Genomic DNA, 24,329 nt, shown 5'->3' with positions numbered 1-24,329 from the left:
GAAAGGCAAGAATTCTGCCTATGATATATCTCCAGGGGTGCCAACCCTTGGACCAACCCTTGGATTCTCACCAGTAAACATAAGCCCTCCAGACTCTATAATATATAGTTCTGGAAGCTGGCTTCCTTGCATTAATCAACAGAGATAACTGACCCGGAAAGCCCACGTTTCTTCAGAATGTGGGTTTCAATAGCCAAGTCGTTAACTTTAGCGTTAGAAAGGTAGGATAGAATATCGGCCCCTGTGAGAGTAGGTCTGGCCGTAGTGGAAGGGACCATGGATTTTCCACTGCCATCTTTACGATTTCTGTATACCAGGAACTTCTGGGCAACGCTGGGGCTACCAGAAATAATAGCTTTCTTTCCAGCTTGATCCAGGAAAGTCGTTGTGGCAGCAACTGAATAGGGGGGGAATGCATAAATCAGTGAGAACTGACCCCACGGGGTCGCCAAAACATCTGTTCTGCATGCGAATAAATTCCTTGTTCTGAACAAAAAGTTGACTAACCTCATGTTGAATCTGGACACTAGAAGATCTACATCCAGAGTCCCCCATCTTTGACCAACAGCCCGAAATATGTCGGGGTGAAGAGACCAATCCCCTGGGAATAACTGCTGGTGACTCAAGTAGTCCGCCTGCCAATTCTCAGAATGAAGACTGCCGATAGGCATGGAACATTCCTTTCTGCCCAAGTTAGAATATGGGTCACCTCTGTCTGTGCTGAAAGACTCACAGCTGTGACATTGTCGGATTGGATCCTGACAGGACAATCCCGTAACCTGAAAGTCCAGGTCTTTAGAGCCAGACGCACAGCCTGAATCTCTAGGATGTTGATGGGCAGAGTTCTTTCAGTTCATGATCACTGTCCTTGGACAGTTGTCTTCTCTAGTACTGCTCCCAGCCTGAAAGTCTGGCATTTGTCGTTACCAATTTCCAGATGACTGGTCTGAAGGATTTTTCCCTTCAGCAGATTCTGGGTTAGTAACCACCAATTGAGGCTTTGGGACACTCTTGGGGACAATCGCATTGGCAAATCTAAAGCTTGAATCGTTTTGTTCCAAGCAGACAGGATACTGTTTTGAATGGAACTGGGCATAGGGAACCGCTTCAAATGAAGCCACCATCTTTCCTAACAATCTCATGCAAAGGCGAATGTAGGGATCTCCTTTTGACCCGACTAGTCGCACTAGATCTCTTATGGAGTTGTTTTTTGCCTGAGGCAAGAACACCTGTCTATGAGCCTTTTTAGCAGATTTAAGGAAGATTTCTTTAGGTTGAGAATCCAGCCCAGACTTTCCAGGTAACTGGTTGTAATGCGTACATTTTGCTCCAAATGAGCCACCGACTGGTCTATTAGCAACATAGGTAGGTAGGCCAAGACTGTTATGCCTTGTGCCCTGGCTAGAGGTGGTGCCAGCACATTTGTGAACACCCGGGGTTCTGTAGCTAGCCCAAAGGGAAAGGCTACAAACTGAAAGTGCTGCTGTTCTACTTCGAACCGCAAAAACCTTTGGTGAGTGGGAAATATAGGGATATGCATCATTGATGTCGATAGACGCCAGAAGTTCTCCTTGTAGGATGGAAACTACTGACCTGATCGACTCCATGCGATGGGATCAGATCTTCAGGAACCGATTTAGATTATTTAGATCTAGAATGAGTCCGACATCTCCATTTGTTTTGGTACCATAAAGAGTTTTGAATAAAACCCCAAACCTTGCTCTTCTGTGGGGATCTGTATGATCACCCCTTGAGCTAGTAATCAGTCCAATGCCCAAAACAGAGATTGCCTTTTCTCTGGATCTTTGGGAACGTTTGATCTCAGAAAATGAGACGGTGAAAATTCCTGAAATTCTAGTTTGTATCCTAGAGACACCGTGGAGATGACCCATCTGTCCTGAATTTCCTCTTGCCAGACGTCGGAGTATTGCAGAAGTCTTCCCCCCCAACTCTGGCGAGTGGGGCCGCCTCTTCATAACGAGGCTTTTGAATTCTGATTTGCAGATTTCCAGCCCCGGGTCTTTTGTGCCTGGGCCTGACCCTGAGATTTTCCTCTAGAGTCGGACGTTGCCACTGTCTAGAGGCAGATGCCCCTGGCGCAGGGGAAAGAGTCTGCTTAAATGAAGGACGTTTTTTTTTTTTTTCCATTCAAAAGAAAGTATAAAGAAAGAGTACTCTTCCCACTAGAAATCATTTGGATGTATTTGTCTAAATCATCCCCCAAATAGTCGATCCCCATTAAAAGGGAAACTAGTCAGAAGCCTTTTGCAAGGTGCTTCAGCTGACTAATTTTTTAACCACAGGATCCTCCGCATGTGTATAAGAAAATTTGGAAAGCTGCGCCACTGGCCCTATATAGTAATAAAAAAATATCCACAAATGAAATGTCAATAAGGGGTTAATAGCATGCATACAAAATAAATGTTTGTTGCCAATAACACTCACATTATACCCATTAAACCATCAAAAAATATAAGAAATATAAAACTGACATAAAACAAAAACAAAAAACAGCTTATAGCTGAGACTGGAAGATAAAGTCCAATATATCAGTGATTATCGAGTCACCACAGTGAGTCCAAACAAAGCTGCAAATCAGTGCCCATCACCAGGTTTTTGATGCGCTTACCAGATGCGGATTAGATAGTAGCCTTAATAATATTTATCCGAAGCAGGTTGTGGTTTTAGTGATAAGACATCCGATCATGATTCTTGCATCCTGATTACACTTATCATAGGTATATGGCAGTACCACAGCCTTTAAAGCTTCAACAGTCAGCAATCGCGTATGTCACCAGCATCAACCCCAGAAAGAAAAAGATGCCTCCATAGCGTAAAACCATTCAAATATTTTATTAAAATAAAAATATCGCACTTAAGTAAAGATTTCTTTAAAACAGCATCAAACAAAATCACATAAAGCCGGCCGGCATTCAAGAGAGCGTCCCGTCCTCCCCTCATAGAGCGTGGTGGCGTCACTGCGTACCTTCCCAGACGCGTTTCGTCATAGATGACATTATCAATGGGGAACAGGCAACGCAGCGACACGCCACCTTTTATGCCCAGACCTCGTTCTGAGATGCGAGGTCCGGCCTACAACGCCATCTTAACTGATGGCAAAAATAACTAATAATTCCATATTAAGGAAGGGAAAAAAAGGTAAACAAAAAAAAGACATATTACAAATTAGCTCGCGATGACAAAGTTGTAATATACAATTGTGGCTGTGATAAAGGATAAACACAGAGGGGATCACCATAGGTTCGATATTAGATAAACCATGTCACGAGTGGAAATCTAAAAAAAATCGGTATATATAAAATATGTGATAACTAAGTGTGAAAATTTTTTTTTATTAATATGAAAAATTAATATATAAATACAACAAATACCATAAACTTATGCGGAAATATGCGTGTATGAAAAATACATATCCCCACATAGACATAATTGTTAATTTATAAGACATTAGATACGTGATGAAAAAATGAGAAATAAATATATATGAAGTGCAAAATTAATAGTGCAAAAATCAATAATAAATATATAAATACCCTAAATTAAATATGTGTATGTATATACTTAAAATATAAAATTTGACTGTATCAAAAATTAATATGGATAGAGTGAAAAGTAAATGATACACCAATCCATTGAAGAAAGTGTGCACATAATTTATATGTACAATCAATAACACACCCATTTTAATTATATACTGCAATAGTGGTATTTAAGGCCAGTTCCGCATCTCAGAGCGGGTTTACACAAAAACAATAAAATTAAACATGCCCATAACACATATGGTAATCAGGACAGGTGTAACTAATAAAACATAAAATAAAAAAGACAGGTTCAGGAATTATCTATGAACGCATTAATATCTGTATCAATATTCAATCCATATGGGAGTATATGATTTTAAATGATGGATCCAGGACATTTCAAGTCTTGAGATCCCTATCACCAAAGAGCTACCACGCCAATGGGGCTTGAATTTATCTATTCCCAAAAATAGGGTATTTGAAGGATCTTTATTATGCGCCACCAGATAATGCTTGGACACCGAGTGTTTGGGGAACCCTATCAATATATTGGTGATGTGCTCATTTAAACGCACCTGTAATGGGCGCTTGGTCCGACCCACATATTGCAGCCCACAGGGGCACTGCAGCAAATAAAACTACCCCAGTAGTGGAACATGTAATGCAAGGTTTGATGACATGATTCTGCCCTGTGACTGTACCAACAAATGAAGTAGTACGCCTACGTGGGCATGAGTTTAAAGAACAGACTCTACATCTTCCACATTCGTAGAAACCAGTCAACTGATCAAAAAAAAAAAAAAACCTTACTCCTCAATGGTGGGTCAATGACGTTAGGGGCCAGACGATTTCTCAATGACGAGGCACCTCTGAAAACTATTCTCGGTCTCTCTGGGACTACCTGTTTCAATACCGTGTCACTGCTAACAATGTGCCAGTGTTTGTTAAGTTGTTTTATATTCCTTTGTTGAATGGAATAAGTGGTCACAAAGGGAACAAACCCCTGGACATTGTTAGCTCGTGGGCCTTTCTCAACGAGTAATTCCAGTCTACTCATACTAGTCACTTTACTGATAGTCTCAGACAGAAAATCTGGCTGATAACCCTTCTCCAGGAACCTTGTAGTGAGAGTCTCTGCCTGTGACAGGAATTCCCCAACCTCTGAGCAATTCCATCTCAGTCGTATATACTGGCTCTTCGGGATTGAGTTGAGCCAAGGGGTGTGGTGACAACTATCAGTGGGAATGAAAGAGTTCCTATCTGTATCCTTGAAAAACGTAGAAGTGACAAAACGTTCTTCTTTCACGGTAATGACAAGATCTAAGAAATTAATCTTGGATTGGCTCGTCTCGTAATTGAGTCGTATGCCCCTTTGGTTCCTGTTCAAAGATTCTAAAAACTCTTTCAAATCATGGTCACTACCGTCCCATAGGAGGAGGACGTCATCAATATACCTAGCCCATAGGACTATTTGTGGTATATTTTTTGCATAGATGACGTTGTCCTCTCATCGGGCCATAAAAAGGTTCGCCAGACTGGGAGCATATTTAGCCCCCATAGCGACTCCCTTAACTTCCCTGTAAAATTGATTACCAAACCAAAAATAGTTATGTGAAGCCACAAATTCAAGTAAACACATAATAAAAGTAACTTGCTCACCAGACAGGCCAGAATATCTATCCAAATAAGCTTGAACTGCTTCAAACCCCAAATGGTGTGGAATGATGGTATACAGTGATGTAACATCAGCTGTAACCATCCAGATACCAGAAATGGCTGCCAACATAATAATATGTCTTGAATCCTTAACATAGGAGGGCGTATCCTCTGCATGTGTACTAGCACAAGGGCAAGGCGGGATGCTTGATGAATAGAGTCTTGCATGGCATCTATGGCAAAGCATAATGCTTTTGGTAGTTGGCCAAATCACGTTGTGCAGGGACCTCTTTAAGGGCCTGTCTAAACTGGTCATAAGTTTTTCTAGGAATGCATGTACAGGAAACGCATGAAAAGGTTTTAAGGAACCAAATGAGGAAACAGAACTTTCAGCTGACTCTGTTAGGGGTAGCTTGAAAGAGTAACGAACCATCTCCGTAAGAGATTGTACCAGCAATGTCTCTGATTGCGAAGCTGAAAAGTGTTCATCCACTGTTGTCTCCTCTGAAGAGGGGTCATTGGTTTGCCTTTCCTCCTGATGGTAACACCTCATCTTGTACCCACTGTTCCCCTGGTAGGGGGTCTAAGGCGGGGGACGGGGATCTAACCTACTTCCTATCCCTTTGGATGGAGGATGCGATTAAAGCTGCTAACCTTCCTTCTAGGCCCTGCAGGGTGGAGGAAAATGTATCTTTAGTCACGAATACAGGGGCTGAAATTTGAGAAGTAGCTGCACCACCATTTGGTTCTAATGAGTCACCCTGGCGTGCCAAAATTGGCAATTCAGGAGAGGATGACAATGTGAAGGCACGACTGGAGTTTGGAGGTGGATTTTTTGGTACTTTTTTGTGGTGTCTTTTTTGGAAGTCATAGCCACTAAGCACAAAAAGCAGAGGCACTAAGTAAATGCACGATTTGCTGAGCAATAGTTTAGCAAAACAATTCAGCTATAAGTTCAGCTTGGTGCTGAGTATTTACCATGTATTTTTTGTACTGAAAATGCCTGCATACATCCCTTACGTCCCCCAGACTGTGTCAGACTGCCATCTCTGCAGTTGTTGATCTGATAGAGATCTTCTGTGAATAAAAAGCGTCTTTTTAAAAGCCTCAGGTGTGCTGTGTGCCTGGCACGTGGTGTTACGCTTAAGCCACGCCCCTTCGCCACTAACCCTCCCCTCCCTTGTTTCAAAAGAACGGCGTGTGCGGACGGCTTCGTGTCTGCCAGTGCAGACCCATGGAAGAGGAGCTCTGTCACCTGTTTCCATCAAGAGAGCAAGTATGCTATGTGGGCAGGCCTTTATTCAATTAAGAATCCCCCCTTGCTGCTGACCACACACATGATGTACTAGCTGACACTGAGCTGGCTGAGAGCAACGTAGCAAGGAATGTGCATACACTCCATCTAGTGGAGACATACAACATTATACTCACAGAAGAAAAAAAAACATAGGTGGACTTTTTACAGTTCCTAGGTTTTTCCCTTCCTTACCTTTTCCTCACTGCAGGATACTGCCGTAACAGACAGATCCAAACTTCACCCATAATGGTGGGCTGCGTTAGCAAACCTTCAATGACCGGGCCCCTATTATAGGGGGTCCACTGCCTTGGACCTGTATAGCACCCCTTAGGACAACTTTAGGTAATATAGCATGACCAAAAAAAAGTCTTGAGTCCTGCACTGCAAAGAGAGGCTTTACAGAAAAAACTTGTGCTTCGTATACGAGGCCCGGATACCATCCACCTTGGTCGCAGTGGAACTTTGGATGGAACCCCTCCATGGAGGCTGTTTAAATCCAGAATGGGATCCCTCCAGCTTGGAGCTCTTCAGAGCACATCTTCACTCGTGACCAACACCTTAGACACGAGCGAAAAAAACTCAGGTACTCCTGGAAGGAGGAGGGGTTATATAGGGGAGTGAACTTCCTGTATTGGGTATACCAGTGTCCATCACCTGAAGGTGCCTATACACCCATTAAGTTATTACTTAGGCTTTGTGTCCCATGATGTACGATAAAGAAACATAGAAACCATGTGCCAGAATAGAATGGTGTACAATTCTAGATAAAAACCATATCAGTCCAGGGGGCACTGTAATAGATATTCAATTCCTGCAACTACCATATTTATCGTTGTATAACACGCACCCAAAATTTAGGAGGGAAGTTTAAGGAAAAAAAATGTTTTCACAGCCCCTTTTACAGTAAACGGCCCCCCTCCTCCTGCACAGTACACAGTCCCTCTCCCCATACTCAGGCCCCCAGTGCACAGCCCCCCTGCACTCCCAGTCCTCCTCCAATCTAAAGCTACACTCAGATGAGGAGGAAGAGAGCAGCCATTAAAAAAAACAAAACGAAAAAAAAAAAAAACGAAAAAAAAAAAAAAAACTGAGCTACTGAGATATTTAGAAGCTTTGGTTTACAATGACACTGACACAGGAGGAGCAGTGTATGAGAAGGGGCTGGAAAGTGATTTTTTTTTCTCAACTTTAGACTATACAGGCAGTGCTGTCCCAGGGCCAGGAGAGGCGGGGCGGCAGGCCTGACACCCCCTCAATGGGTGGTTCCCGGGGTGGATCACCCGATCCCCGCCCCCGTTTGGTAAAACATATTATCGGCGTATAACACACAGGCACTGTTTACCCTCTGTTTTCAGGGGGAAAAAGTTTGCGTTATACACCAATAAATACGGTATTTATTTATTTTAAAGGGAACACAAGCCAGTGTTCACATGCCTGTTGCCCAACCTTCATCGAATCGGTACTTTTCGTGCCTACAAGAGCCCAGAGTGCTGCAATCTGTCTCCTTATTGCACGTCATTGCAGTGATTTCTAGCAGTCTCATGCAATGTGTCTCCAGTCAATGACCGTCTTCTGAAGCATATCCCTGTCTTCTCTAGCACGGCGGCAGCCACCGACCGTCTCCTCTAGCACGGCGGCAGCCACCGACCGTCTCCTCTAGCACGGCGGCAGCCACCGACCGTCTCCTCTAGCACGGCGGCAGCCACCGACCGTCTCCTCTAGCACGGCGGCAGCCACCGACCGTCTCCTCTAGCACGGCGGCAGCCACCGACCATTTCTTGTCGGTAAACATCACATAAAATGATTTTACGCAGATCATATTGAACAAAGGGATTTGAACAGTAAAGGGACTTACCTGAACACCATCAAATTTGTCATCAACCTTAGCGCTATATTGTACGCGGAACATGGGGGAGAGGTTTCCTGCACTGTGGTACAGTAAGATCTGCAAACCCTTGTATCCAAAAGCCACTTCACTGATAAGACAAACAGAACACGTTATTAGCAAATGTATGCATTTAAAGTAAAAAAATAAACGCTAGAGTCCTAGGTGGCATCCTAAAATGAGGCTAAGATATTGGATATTTATCTGAGCATTAATTTGGCTGCTATGGGTCCCGGGGGCTTTTAGCAGTGAAAGTTCTAGCTGCCGCTGGCAACCAGGTTCCAGTGCTAAGCCTAGGATCAGAAACGATCAGCTCCTGGGCTTCCAATCTGCTACTTTATAAAAGCTCAATATCAACATGTTAGGATTCCTTATGTCAGCTGAAACAAGATTCAGGATATCCACCAGTTCAAAAACTACGTTTTTCTCCAGAATGCTTACTGTGATGGGTGAATATTTTTTGATTGTCTCCTGGTTGCAATTGTAGCCACCAGAAACCTCTAAACAGTGTGTGGATGAACAGGTCTGGCTCAGGACAGTAAGGTTACGTACACTTTCTCTTTCTCAATTCTTGGGTATTCTGCAAACTTGTCAGCATGTTCTCAGCACAGAACGTTCCCCATGAATGCACACTAAGTGCAGTGGCTGCATGTTAAGGACCACCCACCCTGCCACTGCATATATACATAAATCTATTGGAAACAGGTTAAAAGAGTAACTCCACTTTTGTTGAGAGAAAAAAAAAAAAAAAAAACAACATTCCCCTCTGGGTGATCTATGAACATGGCAGGGATTTTGCCAAATTTTTTGCAGATATCTACCTTTTGTTATTCTGGAGAAATAGCTGTTTGCGCCTATGTGCAAAGTCAATCTGTATGGGAGTGGTTCTATACAGGGCTCAAATTGAGGAGATTTGCATTGTCTGCTTCCCTTTAGACTTAAGTTTCCCCTTTAAGAATATCTCACCAAAAACTGCAGCTGATGCTCAAAATCTGATTTGCAGATTTTGGGAAAATCAGTAAGCCAATCACACAAGCAGGAAAATAAAACTTTTGGTGGGCATTCTGTACAGAATACCTCCAGGTAGCCATAATTCATAGCATTTTACAGAAAATTACAGCTCTTCAGATTGAAAAGGAAAGGTAATTTTTTTAATAACATTCATTTACAATATGACTTGTATCGCAACGGTATACACTAATTTCTACAAAAGTGATTACCTTTTAAGGTCCAACTCCAGCCAAAACTTTTATTTTGTTTTGGGTGTAGAAGGGTTAAAGCCTATTACAGCCTGTCACTTTTTTTTGTAACCCTCCAAATAGGGTTACATGCATAGATACAAATTTTAGTTATTAATACTTTGTTTAATGTAATTTTTGCTTGAAAAATCTTATATTATACATGTGTTACTTACTCATCTCCAAATATTTGGTGACTGAACTCTGGATTAAAGGTTGTGCCATCATCATCAATATCCTCAGGAAAACGCACTAAAATAAAATGGGAAAATATAAGAATATATTTTGGTCTGGGATTAAAGTCTTGTTTAGCTAAAAAAATAATCAGAACAAACAGTACTATACATGCGATCTGTCCCTTGTACTGCCGTCTCCTGGTTTAGGCGAAATCTTTTTCCTCCAATCTCCCCTACCCTCAATGTAATCTTCCAGTGAGGCCGGCATTAAGAGGTGAAAGAGCAGCAGGAGGGTCTCATCAAGAGTGCCAACTATGCCACACCTTTCCACCGACCTCTTTCATTCATAGAAAATATACTATTTCCACTATGAGTCAAACACAATCTATGAATTGGGGGGGGGGGGGGGGGTTAGCGTTTATAGAAGCTATAATAGAGCCTGTCACAGCTTCTCCAAATGTATTAACCTACACCACATTGGAAAGAACAGCAGTAGGAGGGGACAGGAGTAGGAACAGTTCTACTAAACCAGAAGACAGCAGCACAAGGGACACAGCATACAGTAACTTTCCTTGTGCCGATTTATTTTCTTTCTATACGATTTAAGAATTGCAATCCACACTGCAAGTAACTAAATGTGCAAAGTGCTTGTTAGATAATACGGATGCAACTCAGATCAGATTTGCGACTTTACTGGATAATGCATGGACCCTTTACAATTGAGAATTTTAGCCTACTGGCCTGTGTAGGCACACATAGAATCAAGCTGACAATGACTAGGAATCTGCACATGCACAGCTTACTGGTTTGGAAGAAGTGCCCAGAGATGCTTTTTTTTAATGGGTGAAACAGCTTCACAGATGCATGTTTTAAATCTGTGATCCTGAACTTGGCTTCTGCAATTAGTGGGTCACTGACCTAGAACAAGCATGTAGGCAGTGAATAAAAAGGAAGGTCAGTGATTTACTAGATAGTAAAGCCATATTAAGACTTACAGACCCAAAGCTTGTGCTTTTACAAAACAGGTCAGTAAAGTAGCGTCCATATTTCTAAACTCACAAGTTCATTTTTAGGCTGCCATACTTGGATCAACAGATCTCGCCAATTCTGGTGTCTCCATTCACTGATGATTTCGCCCTGGCTTATGCAACTTGAGAGTTCAAAGTCACGCCCCATTGGCACCAATAGAACTGTTCTAATAGGAGCGACTTAAGTGGCTCAGACTTAAGAGGTTTGTGCACTACTTTTGGTGTGACTTCAATACGACTTGCATTAACTTCTGTTAAAAAAAGTTGTACACAAGCCATGATGAAGTTGCGCCGGCATGTCGGATTCAAAGTCACGGCAGTGTGAACCGGAGCTGAATAGATTCAGTTTTATCATCTTGCCAGAAATTCAGCATACTGGATGTCAAGTTGGGTGAACACTGGGACACCTAAGGGGCCAAACTGTTAAATTTTGATCCCCACATATGCGCCAACATTTGGTATGGAATGTACTGCATAAACCAGATTTTTATTCTTACAATCTGCTTTTCATCCGTTTTTGTCAGGTATAAAAGGAGTGGTTATTATATCTGATGGCCCCCCAACATGAACAGTTTACAATAGTTGATAAGTGAAAGCCCAACTCCAGCCAAAATGCTGTCATGGTTCTTTGTCGTGTCCTGTTAGGGAGATTTCCACTTGCTATGAAGGCAGGAGAAGCGATCAAAAATCTCTCCAAAAATAGGTGTCCGTTTATAAAACAGATCAGCCGTGATCCTCAGGATCTCTGGGGTGTATCAGTTTATATAGCTGAGATAAGGAGCAGAGAATGAGCTCTCCGCTTCTCATCACAGTACAGGACCATTCTGTCACAAACGGGCAGTTTTTTAAAGTGAGATCTGAAGATCTCACAGCCATTACACTGAAATATCTTCCTTCCAGATTCACCAGCTCAGAGGTGGAGAATCTGGGAGAGAAGCTGGTGTGATAAGAGGAAGAAGGCTTCTTTCTTCATAATATCAGCAAAAGTGGGTTAAAATTATATATATATATATATATATATATATATATATATATATATATATATATATATATATATATTAGACCTCTTTCACGCTAAAAAAAAAGCACCTGAAAAGCTCACGAAAACCCAGTTCCAATAAAATCAATGAATGTTTTCACTTTGGGGCAGGGCTGTGAAAAACGCCCCTCTCCATGGAAATTAATGGAAAGCTCTTCAAAAGCGCTGTGTTTTACTGGCAGTTTACAAGCGCCTCAGTGTGAAAGGGGCCTTCCTCATCAAATGTCTGAAAACATGTAATTACATGCTCTTTTAAACTTTAGTTTCACTTTTTGAACTCAGCTGCACCATAATCTCACAATATCTCACAAGATTATAGGCAGCACACCCATTTTTACACTGATCTCGGCCGTTTTCAGAGGAAACACTTCTCCTTTGTTCTCCCTCCGAGAACTGAACTGAGAAAAAATGTCTCAGTTTTAAGCGTACACCATAGGACACAGACAAAACTTTTTAGACAAGTGAGAAGTTAGAACTTCTGATAATTTCTTTCCACACCTTCGTTTTCCATTAACATTTGCATGTCCCCCTCCCCCACATTACAGGAAAAGGAAAAGATCATCTTCACAATGGGGGTCACAGACAGAGATAGACAGCTATGCTTTAAAGTAGAGATACAATTACATTTTGTGCTTTATTCCTTTAACTTTTCTGTCAGGTCTTAAAAACAACAACAACCTCTCATACAGTATACTGTCTGGCTGTCAGGAACACTAGTGGATTTTCACTTCATTAGTGTCATCAGGTAGACTTGCAGTAAGAAATGAAGGTCAGCAGGGAAAATGTACTTAGACCATCATACCAAATTTTTTTTTTTTTTTTTTTTTTTTTTACATTTAGACATGGACTCAATTGCTGGCATCCTTACAGCTTCATTCCTACTCATCAATAGTGATTAAAATATAAGCAATTACCTCATGTAAACCTGCATGCCTTTGGCATGCAAAGAAAGTGTGAAAGTATATACATTATTGCTTATTCTACAAAAATACTTTAAAATAACCTGGACGATTTGTTGGCAGCCCTAAAAAAAAATTATATTTGGAGAAAGGGGGATGCCGCTGTTGGAAGGAAAAAAAAAATAAAAATTAAAAATCATAAAAAAGCCAGACTGGGATTTGCTAAACTGCATATTGCAATGCTTCTTTGGACAGATGAGACAAAGTTGGAGCTTTTTGGCAAGTCATATCAGCTCTAGGTTCACAGACGAAAAAAATTAAGCTTTCAAAAAGAAAACTGTGAAACATGGAGGAGGCTCGGTTACATTTTGGGGCTGCACCTGTCATTGGGTGTCTTGAATCTGTGCAGAGCACAATCATATTTTAAGACTATAAAGAAATTCTGGAGTGAAACACACTGCTCTATCTTAGTCGCAGGTCACTGGCCCTCCAACAGAATAGTACCGTATTTATCGGGGTATAACACGCACCTGCGTATAACACGCCCCCCAAGTTTAGGAGGGAAGTTTAAGGGAAAAAAAAAAAAAAAAAAAAAAAAATAAAAAACTTACATTTAAATGTCAGTCAATGCAGCCTTATCAGTGTGCATCTGCAGCCTTGTTCATCATTGCAGAATGATCAGTGTCAATTGCAGCTTGGCCAGCGCCGTTTGCAGCCTTGCCCATGTTTAAATTTCCCACCGCCGAGACAGACCGAGCGCCGCCGAAAAATACCGAGCCAACTTGCTTGGCTCCGCTCGTAGTCCCACCTCCCTGCTGTTTCTCTAGCGAGCGCTGCCGAAAAAGACCAAGCCGTCTGTACTGTGTATTCGGCTGGGCTCCGCTCGAGCCGAGCCGAGTACACAGTACAGACGGCTCAGTCTTTTTCGGCAGCGCTCGCTAGAGAAACAGCAGGGAGGCGGGACTACGAGCAGAGCCGAGCAATCAGCTCGGTATTTTTCGGCCGCGCTCGGTATTTTTTGATCGCAGACAGTGGGGATCGGCGTATAACACGCACCCACAACTTTCCCCCGATTTTAAGGGGGGAAAAGTGCGTATTATACGCCGATAAATACGGTAACTGAAAACACATAGATAAATAGGAATTTTTCAATGATCTGTTCTCAGCCATACTTAAGTCACTTTCTTAAGCTGAAACATATGACCCTTTTCACACTGCAGCGCCGTAACGCTAAAGCGCGGTTATTTTTGCAGTGCTTTTTTTTAAGGGGCATCAGCGGGGCAGATTTAAGGTCACGCGACAACGTAACCTTAAAAAAAAAAAAAAAAAAGGTCCAGTTTGGCAGTGCTTTTAAAAATCTTTTAAGGTGCTTTGGAAGCACTGCCCATTCATTTCAATGGGCAGGGGCATTTGGGAACGCTAGCCGCACCAAAAATGCTGCTTGCAGGACTTTTTCCAACGTCCCACAAGCGCACCGCCCGGGCGTGAAATCACTCATTGCAATGAATGGGAAGCAGTTTTCAGTTGCTTTTTAGAGGCTATTTCTAGCGCTAAAACACCTGAAAACTGCCTCATCTTGAGAAGGCTTCCACCAGGCTGCATTTGCATTTTTACCGTAATTTTGTTCAGGTCGCCAATGTAAATGGCAGAAAAAGACCAGTAATCTGCCCCAAAGAAACTCACGTTATTTTTTTGAGCTTAGGAAGTCCTTCAGGCATTTTGCTTCAGGTAACAAAATGCTCAGATGTGAACAGGTGCTATTGAAATTAATGGGATTTTGCTTGTTGGGCTTTTTAGGAGTGTTTGAGCTGAAAACGCTCAGGTGTTAATGCAGCCTAAAACTTGAGACATTTGAAAGAGATTGCTCAAGAGTGGGACAAAATATCTGTTGGCAGGTACCAAAGTCTCATTGAGAGCTACAGAAATCGCTTGTTTGCAGTGACTGCCTCCAAAGGTTGCATCCTTTTTTTCCCCATATCATTTATATAAAATATTCTGTTGAATCAAAAACAAAAAGCAAAAATCTACTTTTTTAAATTAAATATGAAACAATGATGCATGCAAATTATTTTATCACTCTCAAATGGTTTAAGAAAAATGAAGGGTTGTTTTTTTTTTTCGTGAAAAGGTACCAACAAATCTGTCCACAGATGAACACATGCACATTCAACAGATCTACATAAAAACACTTTTACATAAGTGTACTTAAAGTAGAACTATATGCAAAACTTTTTTTTTTTTTTAATGTTGCTAGATTAAGATAGTGTTATAACTCCTGCTAGTTTTTTTTTTTCCACCAACTTTGTCCTATTATGGAGATTTCCCTCCACGTCCTGCCCCATAGCCAAAACAGGAAGTGAGAGGGAAAGTACTGCAAGTTAAGGGAATTTCTTGGGGACCCCCAGGTCATCAGAACCCCATTGGATGATTTACCCTCTATTACTTTTCAGGGGACAACCCAAGATTTTGTATTTTCTTTTACTTTCAATGATAATGGTAAACAGGACAAACAGAGCGTGAATCTCCCTAACGGGGGCACTGACAGCAATAAAAACCTGACAAGCATTCCTTCTTCCCTCTATCCAAACTAAGTAAAAAAAGTTTTGCCTTTAGTTATACTTTAACATAACTGTAACTGTCACACACTTTTTCTCTTTCTATATCTGTAACTACATCCAACTACCAAGAATATAAAGACTAGGCAACACCTGTGTTTAATAGTACCACTGGGTTTGGTAAATGTCTCTGTTCTAAGCAACACTACAAAGAAATCACGTATTGATGGAGGTTCTAGGTATGCATTGTGGAAAGGTGGGCAGCAACATTTCTGAAACAACTAAGCAGAGCCCAGTCTATAATTGTAAGGCTGCTTTCACACTGGGGCGGTATTCAGGCGTTACAGCGCTAAAAATAGCGCCTGAAAAAAAACGGCCCCTTTCACTCCAGTGTGAAAGCCGGAGGGCTTTCACACTGGGGCGGTGCGCTGGAGGACAGTGAAAAAAGTCCTGCTAGCCGCATCTTTGGAGCGGTGAAGGAGCGGTGTATTCACCGCTCCTAAACTGCTCCTACCCATTGAAATCAATGGGACAGCGCGGCAATACCGTCGGCAAAGCGGCGCTTTGCGGGCGGGTTTAACCCTTTTTCGGCCGCTAGCGGGGGTTAAAACCACCCCGCTAGCGCCCGGCAGACCGCCGCTAAAACTACGGTAAAGCGCCGCTAAAAATAGCGGCGCTTTACCGCCGACGCCCGCACCGCCCCAGTGTGAAAGCAGCCTAAGGGTCCTTCTAGTAGTGACAAGTTTTATTTAAATGACATCTAATAAACACACCTAATTTCAATTTAATGGCTTCATTTGTGTTACACTTGTACTCAGCAAGCTTCTTCTCCATAGCACTGAGGCCTAAAATAAAAAGACAAAAAAATAAATCACTGAGAAGCATGATTATGTTCAGGTTTAAAAACTAAAACAGCAAGATTAACAACCTCAATACTGGACACTTTCACTCCCTTCCTGCCCAGGCCATTTTTCAGATTTCGACACTCTCACACTTGGAATGACAATTACTCAGTCATGCAACACTGTCCCCATATTCATTTTACCTTTTTTTGGCGACAGATAAACCTTTTTTTAATTAGTATTTAATCACCACTGGGGTTTTTTTTTTTTTTTGCTATATAAAAAAATAAAATGAAAATTTTGAAAAAAATATAATTTTATTACATTTTGCAAATAATCTTTCTTCATCGATTTATGCCAAAATGTATTTCTGCTACATTTCTTTGGTTAAAAAACAAAAACAAAACAAAAACCCAAATCAGTGAATTATTATATAGTCTATGTGAAAACTATAGCGTCTACAAACTATGGTATATAGATGTGAAAGTTTATCTATCCTGATGTAATGCCCGGATAATTTCTTGTGGCCCTAAAATGCCAGGAACAATACAAATACCCCACCAAATATCCCCTTTTTGGAAACTAGACAGTCCAAGGTATTTAGTGACATGTTTTTCCCACAACATTTTCAATTTAACAAGGTGTTCCTCACGCACAGCATAGGCATACTTTCAATTGCACCCCAAAACACATTCAGCAACTCTTCCTGAGTATGGGGATACCACGTGTCAGACCTTCACCCCATTTTGGAAATCAACCACCCAACGTACATTCTAAGAGTCTTTTGGTATTTTTGCCAAAAGTTTTTATAAATTGTGGAAAGAAATTGAAAATGTACTGAGCACAATTTGGAGATTAAATATCCCAATGTATTTTTTAAGAGGCCCGGCGAGTATTTCAAAGACTTCATTTTTTTGCACCAGATTTTTTCAAAGTGCAGGATGAAAATAATTTTTACATTTTTATTTTTTTATTTACAAGTTATCATTTTTATAAGATATTTTTCACACACAGCATGGGCATACCTAAAATTTCACCCAAAAACACATTCTGCTACTCCTTCCAATATGGGGAGATCACATTAAGAGACTTTTTCTGAACTGATTATGTACCAGCCACTGTATATTGTGTATCACAAACTTTAAAACTGAGCTCCACAGAAAAGGGGAAGCTCCGCTTGTATGCTTCCTGCCTCCCCCCTCCCTGCTGCCATATTTTGCACCTTTCGGGGGGGGGGGGGGTACCTGTTTGAAAGATTACCACCCCAACTTCCGGGATATCTCTCCGCTCAGGCCCTCCTACCCCGCCACCGGGCAACGCAGTGCCGTACTGCAAAAAAATGGCCTGGCATTAAGGGGGTAAATCCTCCCAGAGCTGAAGTGGTTAAAGGACACAGCCGCTGTTCCTAACCTGACTGCTTTCAGGTCTTGCACCTCTATGGACGTCAGATTGGAAGAAACAGCTGCATCCGCGTGGACACCGTGTCCCAATAGACATAAATGGAACGGGATGCACAGAACGCCTGAGTATCCCTGCGTGGGAAAGCATGGCCCCTCGCATGCAGTACACATTAATATGCCCCGTTCTGAATCAAGTCCTCAGAATAATACTGGGACTGATGTGGCAGTGTTCAGGGACACGGTCACTGGCTGCAAAGGTGTGGTGGTGAGTGTGTAAGGGCTAGTTTACACTAGAGGTAAAACTCCATGGTTTAGTCGCATTTTTACCCATTTCCTTTAGGCGATGTCTTACAGTTCGGTCACAGACATTGACTCCAAGTTCTGACCATTTGTTCCTCATTTGTTTTGTTGTGCATTTTCTGTTTTCAAGGCATATTTCTTTTAGTTTTCTATCTTGGCACTTTGAGGTCTTCCTTGGTCTACCAGTACGCTTCCCTTTAACAACCTTCCCATTTGATTTATACTTGGTCCAGATTTTAGACACAGCTGACTGGGAACAACCAATATCATTGGCAACATTCCGTGAGGATTTTCCATCTTGAAGAAGTTTTATAATCCTCTCCTTTGTTTCAACTGACATCTCTCGTGTTGGAGCCATGATTCATGTCAATCAGGTTGGTGCAACAGTTCACCAGGGTGTGCACGCACTCTTTAACTCCAGACTAATTAGCAGATGTAATCTGATGCAGATGTTTGTTTTAGAACCGCAAAGTACATGGTGATTCCATAATATTTTCCTCAGTATTGAGTGATTCCATTTTTTTTTCCTCTGCTTGATCTGCAAAAACAGTTGCAATTGACTACGTTTTTTTTGTTTTGTTTTTTTAAAGCCAGAAGGTTGGAATGTTAATTAAAAATAGTTTTGGAGGCATGTCTGCGATTCCTTTTTCTTCTACACAATTAACCAGTTCCCGACCAGTGCACGCCGATGTAAGTCGGCAGAATGTCACGGAAAGGCAAATGGGCGTACAGGCACGTCCCTTTAAATTTGCCGCCGTGCCATCGCGTGCGCGCCGGACAGGACCTCCGTGAGTCGGGGTCGCGGGACCCGCGGACTATCACCGCGGGGATACCCGCAATCGCCTCACAGGGAGATGCTAATATAAACAAGCATCTCCCCGTTCTGCCTAGTGAGTGTCACTGATCTCTGCTCTCTGTGATCAGGAGCAGAGATCAGTGACATGTCACATGAAGCCATGCCCCCCACAGTTAGAAACACGCCCCAGGACACACTTAACTCTTACACTGCTCCCTAGTGGTTAACCCCTTCACTGCCATTTACACAGAAATCTGTGCATTTGTATAGCACTGATTGCTGTATAAATGACAATGGTCCAAAAATGTCTGACGCGTTTTCCATAACGTCGCCGTCACGATAAAAAAAAAAAAAAAAAAAAATTCTAAAAATGCCATAAAGCTATCCCACATTTTGTAAACGCAATAACTTTTGCGCAAACTAAACACTTATTGCTATTTTTTTTAACCAAAAATATGTAGAAGAATACATATCGGCCTAAACTGAGGGGAAAAAAAACTTTTTATATATTTTTGGGGGATATAGCAAAATGTAAAAGAATGCGTTTTTTTCAAAATTGTTGCTCTTTTTTTGTTTATAGCGCAAAAAAATAATAAATAAATAAACACGCAGGGCTGATCAAATACCAACAAAAGAAAGCTCTATTTGTGGAAAAAAGGACATCAATTTTGTTTGGGTGCCACGTCGTACAACTGTCAGTTAAAGCAACGCAGTGCCGAATCACAAAAAGTGCTCTGGTCAGGAAGGGGGTAAAATCTTCCGGGGCTGAAACAGTTAAATTTACCTTTTCCAAGAGATTCCATACTTTTTGCCAATGGCTATTACTACCTGCTGAGCTCAACACATTGAATTGGGCCTTACTGTAACTGCGCCACAACTGCACACATTGCAGTGTGGTAGTCAAGCATTAAGGGGGTTAAAAATTTTATTTTATTTTTACAATATAAAAAAAAAATGAATGGATCACTCTCAACAGAGCAGTGCCACTATGGTGACATTGTAATGCACTGATCAACGATCAGAGACACCGTATGCTACAATGGTATACAGTGTCACTGATCACTAACCAGAGAAATACACTGTTACCATAGTGATACTGCACTGATCTGGAGACAGTCATTCTGTGGTATTTGTGATACATTAAATAAATATTCCAGGTAAAAGCCCAAAAAACGAATGCAGCCACCATATCTAATGAATGGTAAGCTGCGGTATCACATTTTTTGATTTAATACCGCTTTAGGCCGGGTTCACACCATTGCTAATTGGATGTGGTAGCAGGAGATTTTGACCGGCTCTCTATGAAGCCGGTTCACATTTCCACTGCGGCTCCAGTGAGAATTTGCACAGGAGTCCTGTGCATCTGTTGGTCCATTTCAGGTCTGAATTCACTCAAAAATTAGTGCGGAAATCTGACCTGAAACAAAACGCACTGGACCCCTGCTGGGCAACGCATGCGACGATGGTGTGAACCCAGCCTTAAAGCGTTAATCACCTTTACAGAGAATCTGAGCTGTTAGGGCTCCCGCAAGCCCATCTACCAGTCTGGGGATATGAAATCCCCACTGCTGCCAACAAAGATTCTAATTGGTCAGTGCCATCACATGGATGGTGCTGACCAATCAGAATCCATCTGGTGAACTGACAAGTAAAACGCCTGCTGTATTAGAGTGCCTCCAGTCTGAATGAAGGAGCACCTTTGTACTACAGCATTGTCAGTCAGGGGGTAGAGGAGTTTTAGATGTATTCTAGCATATTTATTTACCCTTACAAATGGAAGCCAAACTCCAGCTTATACTTTATAAGCAATTACAGAAACAATTTAATTTTGTCTTTTGGAATAAAGGTTTTACATAAATAAAAACGGACCATTGTAAGCACCCCTGCTAGTGTGGAATGGTTTGCCTCATCCCTTTAACTGATGCATCTGCAGGAGAGCTTGTTCTTTTGAAAACAAGGGTAAGTTCACGTTTGGGAACATGTTATATGTTCCTCCTGTTTTTAGAGTGGAACATGTAACATTCTGCCCTCTCCACTGCATCAAGTGACAGCAAGCGAGGAATCTTCTCCCCCCACACGCTGTCATCATTCACAGAGTTCTGTGAATGGAGAACTACAAGTACAAACACAGCCTTTCCGGCTTGCAGTTCTCAATTAACTACCAGGGCGCTGTTGAGCACTCTTGTAGTTCGCTGTCTCTTCCTGACTGTCCGTACGAGCAGACAGATACACTGACAAGTTTGCAGGAGTCCTGCATGGAACCCACGATCTGCTGATAGCGGGTGCAATGCTTTCCATGCTCCAAGTAAAAAATAAAGGCACTTTTTTTTTTTTTTTTAGAAGTATCGGCATCGGTCAAAAAACTGACAGATATTGCTTCAAGGGGTTTTATCAGGGTGATGCTTGCAGCTGCAGGCATCACCCCGATACCGTTCTTTAGAGCGACTGGTAAGCTTTATTGTAATAACAACCATTGTGGCTCAGCTGTTATTACAAGCAGTGGGACGGGATGCGCCCCGCCCCCCATCACGTCGTCCCTTTACCATATCAGCTGTGTCCAATCACAGCTCATCACATGTATACAAATGGCAGTTATCGGCATTTCCTTTCCTCAGCGCTGTCAGTTATCCAGCGACTGTACATTTACATTGATAATCTGGGCATTGAGCTCCCCCATTCTAAGGCCTATGCTAAAGGATAAGTTCACCTTACATCCATAATTCGGGTGTAACATGCTTCAGACCTGCCCCGTGACAGCAGACAGGGGTTCTTCTCCCCGCATCCACCGTCACATTTTGAAAATAGCATGGCGGTGCAGGGCTCGGCCGTGTCATTCATTGACAGAGATCTGTGAATGAGAGAACTACAAGTACAATAGCAGCTGACAGCTTGTAGTTCCGAATGGATTGTGAGGGTGCTCATGAACCCTCTCGTAGTTCTTTTGTAAGAGAGAACACCAGAAGCGCCACCTAAGTAGTATTAAAATCAGGGCTTTATTGGCAACGTACACATACACACATACAAGCAGCAAGAAAAACATAAGCCAATAAGAAGGAGCTGGTGCTCCGAGCACGTAGCCTGCAAGCCCGTCCTCTTTCTGCGACAGCTCTGCTCGGATGTGATCCCGCTATTTGTGACGCAACTTCCATGCATTCCACGATGGTTTGGTCCCCTTCCTGGTGGCCACAGGACGTACTACGGACCTACAAACAATACAGCCACGTACTGGCACCTGCTCCAGATACGAGGAGCCCCCCGGGACCACCGATACAGATGAGCTTATGTTTCTCTTGCTTCTTGTAAATGTGAATGTGTACCTTGCCATTAAAGCCCTGATTTTAATACTACACTTAAGTGATGCTTCCGGTGTTCTCTCATCTTTCTGGGTACAGAGCCTACTCTCTGAGGACAGCAGCCGGCCCCTTGCCATCCCATTATTGTATTTTTAAATCTTTGGACTAATGATTTGTTTATAGACTGATGACTCAGTAATAGTGATCTTCATTACTACTATTTTACACTGTATTTTGCACATAGTTATTACCGTAGTTCTTTTGCAAGCCCTGCAACTTGTAAACAATCAGCCCGTATCAGAGGTACAAACAGAAAGCTGCAGGGCTTGTCTGCAGGATCCTGACACTGCACCGCTAAACCACTGATCACAGGTGCAATGCGTTGCAAGCTCCAAAGGAAAAAAAATAATAAATGCAATAAATTTTGTTTCCTGCAAAGATATGTGACTTTTTCTTTCTCAAAAAAGGGTCAATTTGGCTTTTAACTACCCTGTAAAGGACAGCCTATACATCCCCAATCTAAGGCCTCTTGCACATGAAACTCCTATTGGAGCATTGGTTGTATTAGCACATATGTGTTCGTGCATTTTTGTGCAAATGCGAACATTTATTATCACGTTCTCATTCTGAAAAATAATTAGACATTTAATGATGAAAAAAAAGATGATTTTTCTAAAAAAAAAAATATACTGAAGACTGCACGGTGCTCGTTTATGAGCCTGTGGGCATAGGCACATTACAATTAATGGGCTCAGTTAAAAAAAAAAAAAAAAAAGCTGTACTGAGCTTTTTCAAGCTGCAGTGTGCAAGAGGCCTAAGCGTGCTCCACTCCAGTCACATGATCAGCTCACCGCAGCTGGCTTCAGGGAAGAGGATAGATTGCCAACAATGGCCAGGAGCAGGAGGCAAGAAAGGGGCTGAAGAGTTAACAAGCAGGTCGTTGGTTGCTAGAATGCAGTGCGGTCCTAGGGACAAATCACAAGCTTGCTGCCTCCTGTAATTTGGACCTCTGCTGGAAGAATATCTTACTGACTGGAATTTTCATTCAATACCCCTGGTATATATAGGGCTTAGAATGGGGGCAGGTTTAGGCCGTTTGGTTTTGACTGGACATCCACCACAGATATAGTCAACCTGGCGTATCCCATCTAAATGTCGGCATGTTTATCTCTTAGGATATGCTGGAACTTGCAGTGACACTGAAGGAAAGCCGGGATGTAGCAGTGCATACTCTCCTCCATTACTAGGACATGCTGAGCCATGTAGTGCCACAGGAGGCAGAGCACATAGGCTCTCAATAGGTGGCTGGGCCTTGTAGTGCCAGATAAAGCAGAGCTGAGATCTGGCAGTGTACACCCGCTCTCCTGCACTGCTGAGACTTGTAATGCCACAGAGCAGAATGGGCAGTGTACACAAACACTCTTATATTAGCTGAGCCATGCAATGCCACATTAGACAGTTCATACAGACTCCCCCAGACATGTTGGGCCCTGTAGTGCCCATCAGGCAGTACACACAGGCCTCCACTTGTTGGTAGGACATGTTGAGCCCTGTAGGGTGCCTCAGGCAGCATAAACAGGCCCCACTTGTTGGTAGGGCATGCTGGTCTCTGTAGTGCCCCTCAGGCAGAATACACAGGCCGTTCCTGGGACATGCTGGTCCCTGTAGTGCCCCTCAGGCATTATACACAGGCTCCCCTGTTGGCTGGACGTGTTGGGCCCTGTAGTCCCCCCTCATGCAGTATACACAGGCCTCCCCTGGTGGTGGGACATACTGGACCTTGTAGTTCCCCTCGGTCAGGCCTGGCACGGTACACAGGCTCCCTTCAGCCAGCAGTGTGGATTTGGCGGGAGAATGTACAGGTGGTCAGGCGATGTACGGTGTGAGAGTAAAGCCCTGCCCCCTCCCCGGACCCAGCACCGCTCTCCCCCCCTCTAGTGTGACCCGCTGAGGGGCTCTCTGCTCCTGTGTCCTCCGCTTACCAGCCACACAACACCCGCTAGAACTTACCCGCCATGTCCGATCATCTACCTCACTGTCAACCACAGCCAATCAGCCCGCCCGCATCACCCATGACGTGTTTCCGCTTCCATCACAGCCCGACCAGCCCTCAGTGTACAACATTGGTTGTACTATACATCCCATACGTACAACACCGCACCGCGCATTCCACGCACCCTCCGTGTACAACACCGCACCGTGCGCCCCACGCACCCTCCGTGTACAACAACGCACCGTGCACCCCCATACACCCTCCGTGTACAACACCGCACCGTGCGCCCCACGCACCCTCCGTGTACAACAACGCACCGTGCACCCCCATACACCCTCCGTGTACAACACTGCACTGTGCATCCCATACACCCTCTATGTGTAACACTGC

The 24,329-nt window shown here is 42.9% G+C and overlaps 1 protein-coding gene across 2 annotated transcripts in view; it reads right to left on the bottom strand.

Moving 5' to 3' along the window:
- HAT1 (histone acetyltransferase 1) overlaps positions 1-24,079 on the bottom strand; it is a 116,376-nt gene extending 92,297 nt beyond the window's left edge. Inside the window, exons 1-4 of one of the 2 annotated variants that reach the window (XM_077448001.1) lie at positions 23,957-24,079; positions 16,089-16,160; positions 9,795-9,870; positions 8,351-8,471 (exon numbers count right to left, since the gene is read on the bottom strand). In XM_077448001.1, coding sequence (XP_077304127.1) covers positions 8,351-8,471; positions 9,795-9,870; positions 16,089-16,160; positions 23,957-23,963 — 276 coding nt within the window. In that variant the 5' untranslated portion in view covers positions 23,964-24,079. Of the gene's footprint in view, positions 1-8,350; positions 8,472-9,794; positions 9,871-16,088; positions 16,161-17,884; positions 18,359-23,956 lie in introns of those variants that run through there. The other variant, XM_077448000.1, reaches the window with a different exon arrangement.
- Positions 24,080-24,329: the final 250 nt, after the last annotated feature.

The sequence above is a fragment of the Lithobates pipiens genome, unplaced genomic scaffold (genome assembly GCF_037356315.1).
Source record: "Lithobates pipiens isolate NorthernLeopardFrog02 unplaced genomic scaffold, aLitPip1_a1.2 Scaffold_22, whole genome shotgun sequence".
NCBI lineage: Eukaryota > Metazoa > Chordata > Amphibia > Anura > Ranidae > Lithobates > Lithobates pipiens.
This window is presented reverse-complemented; position numbering and strand designations above follow the sequence as displayed.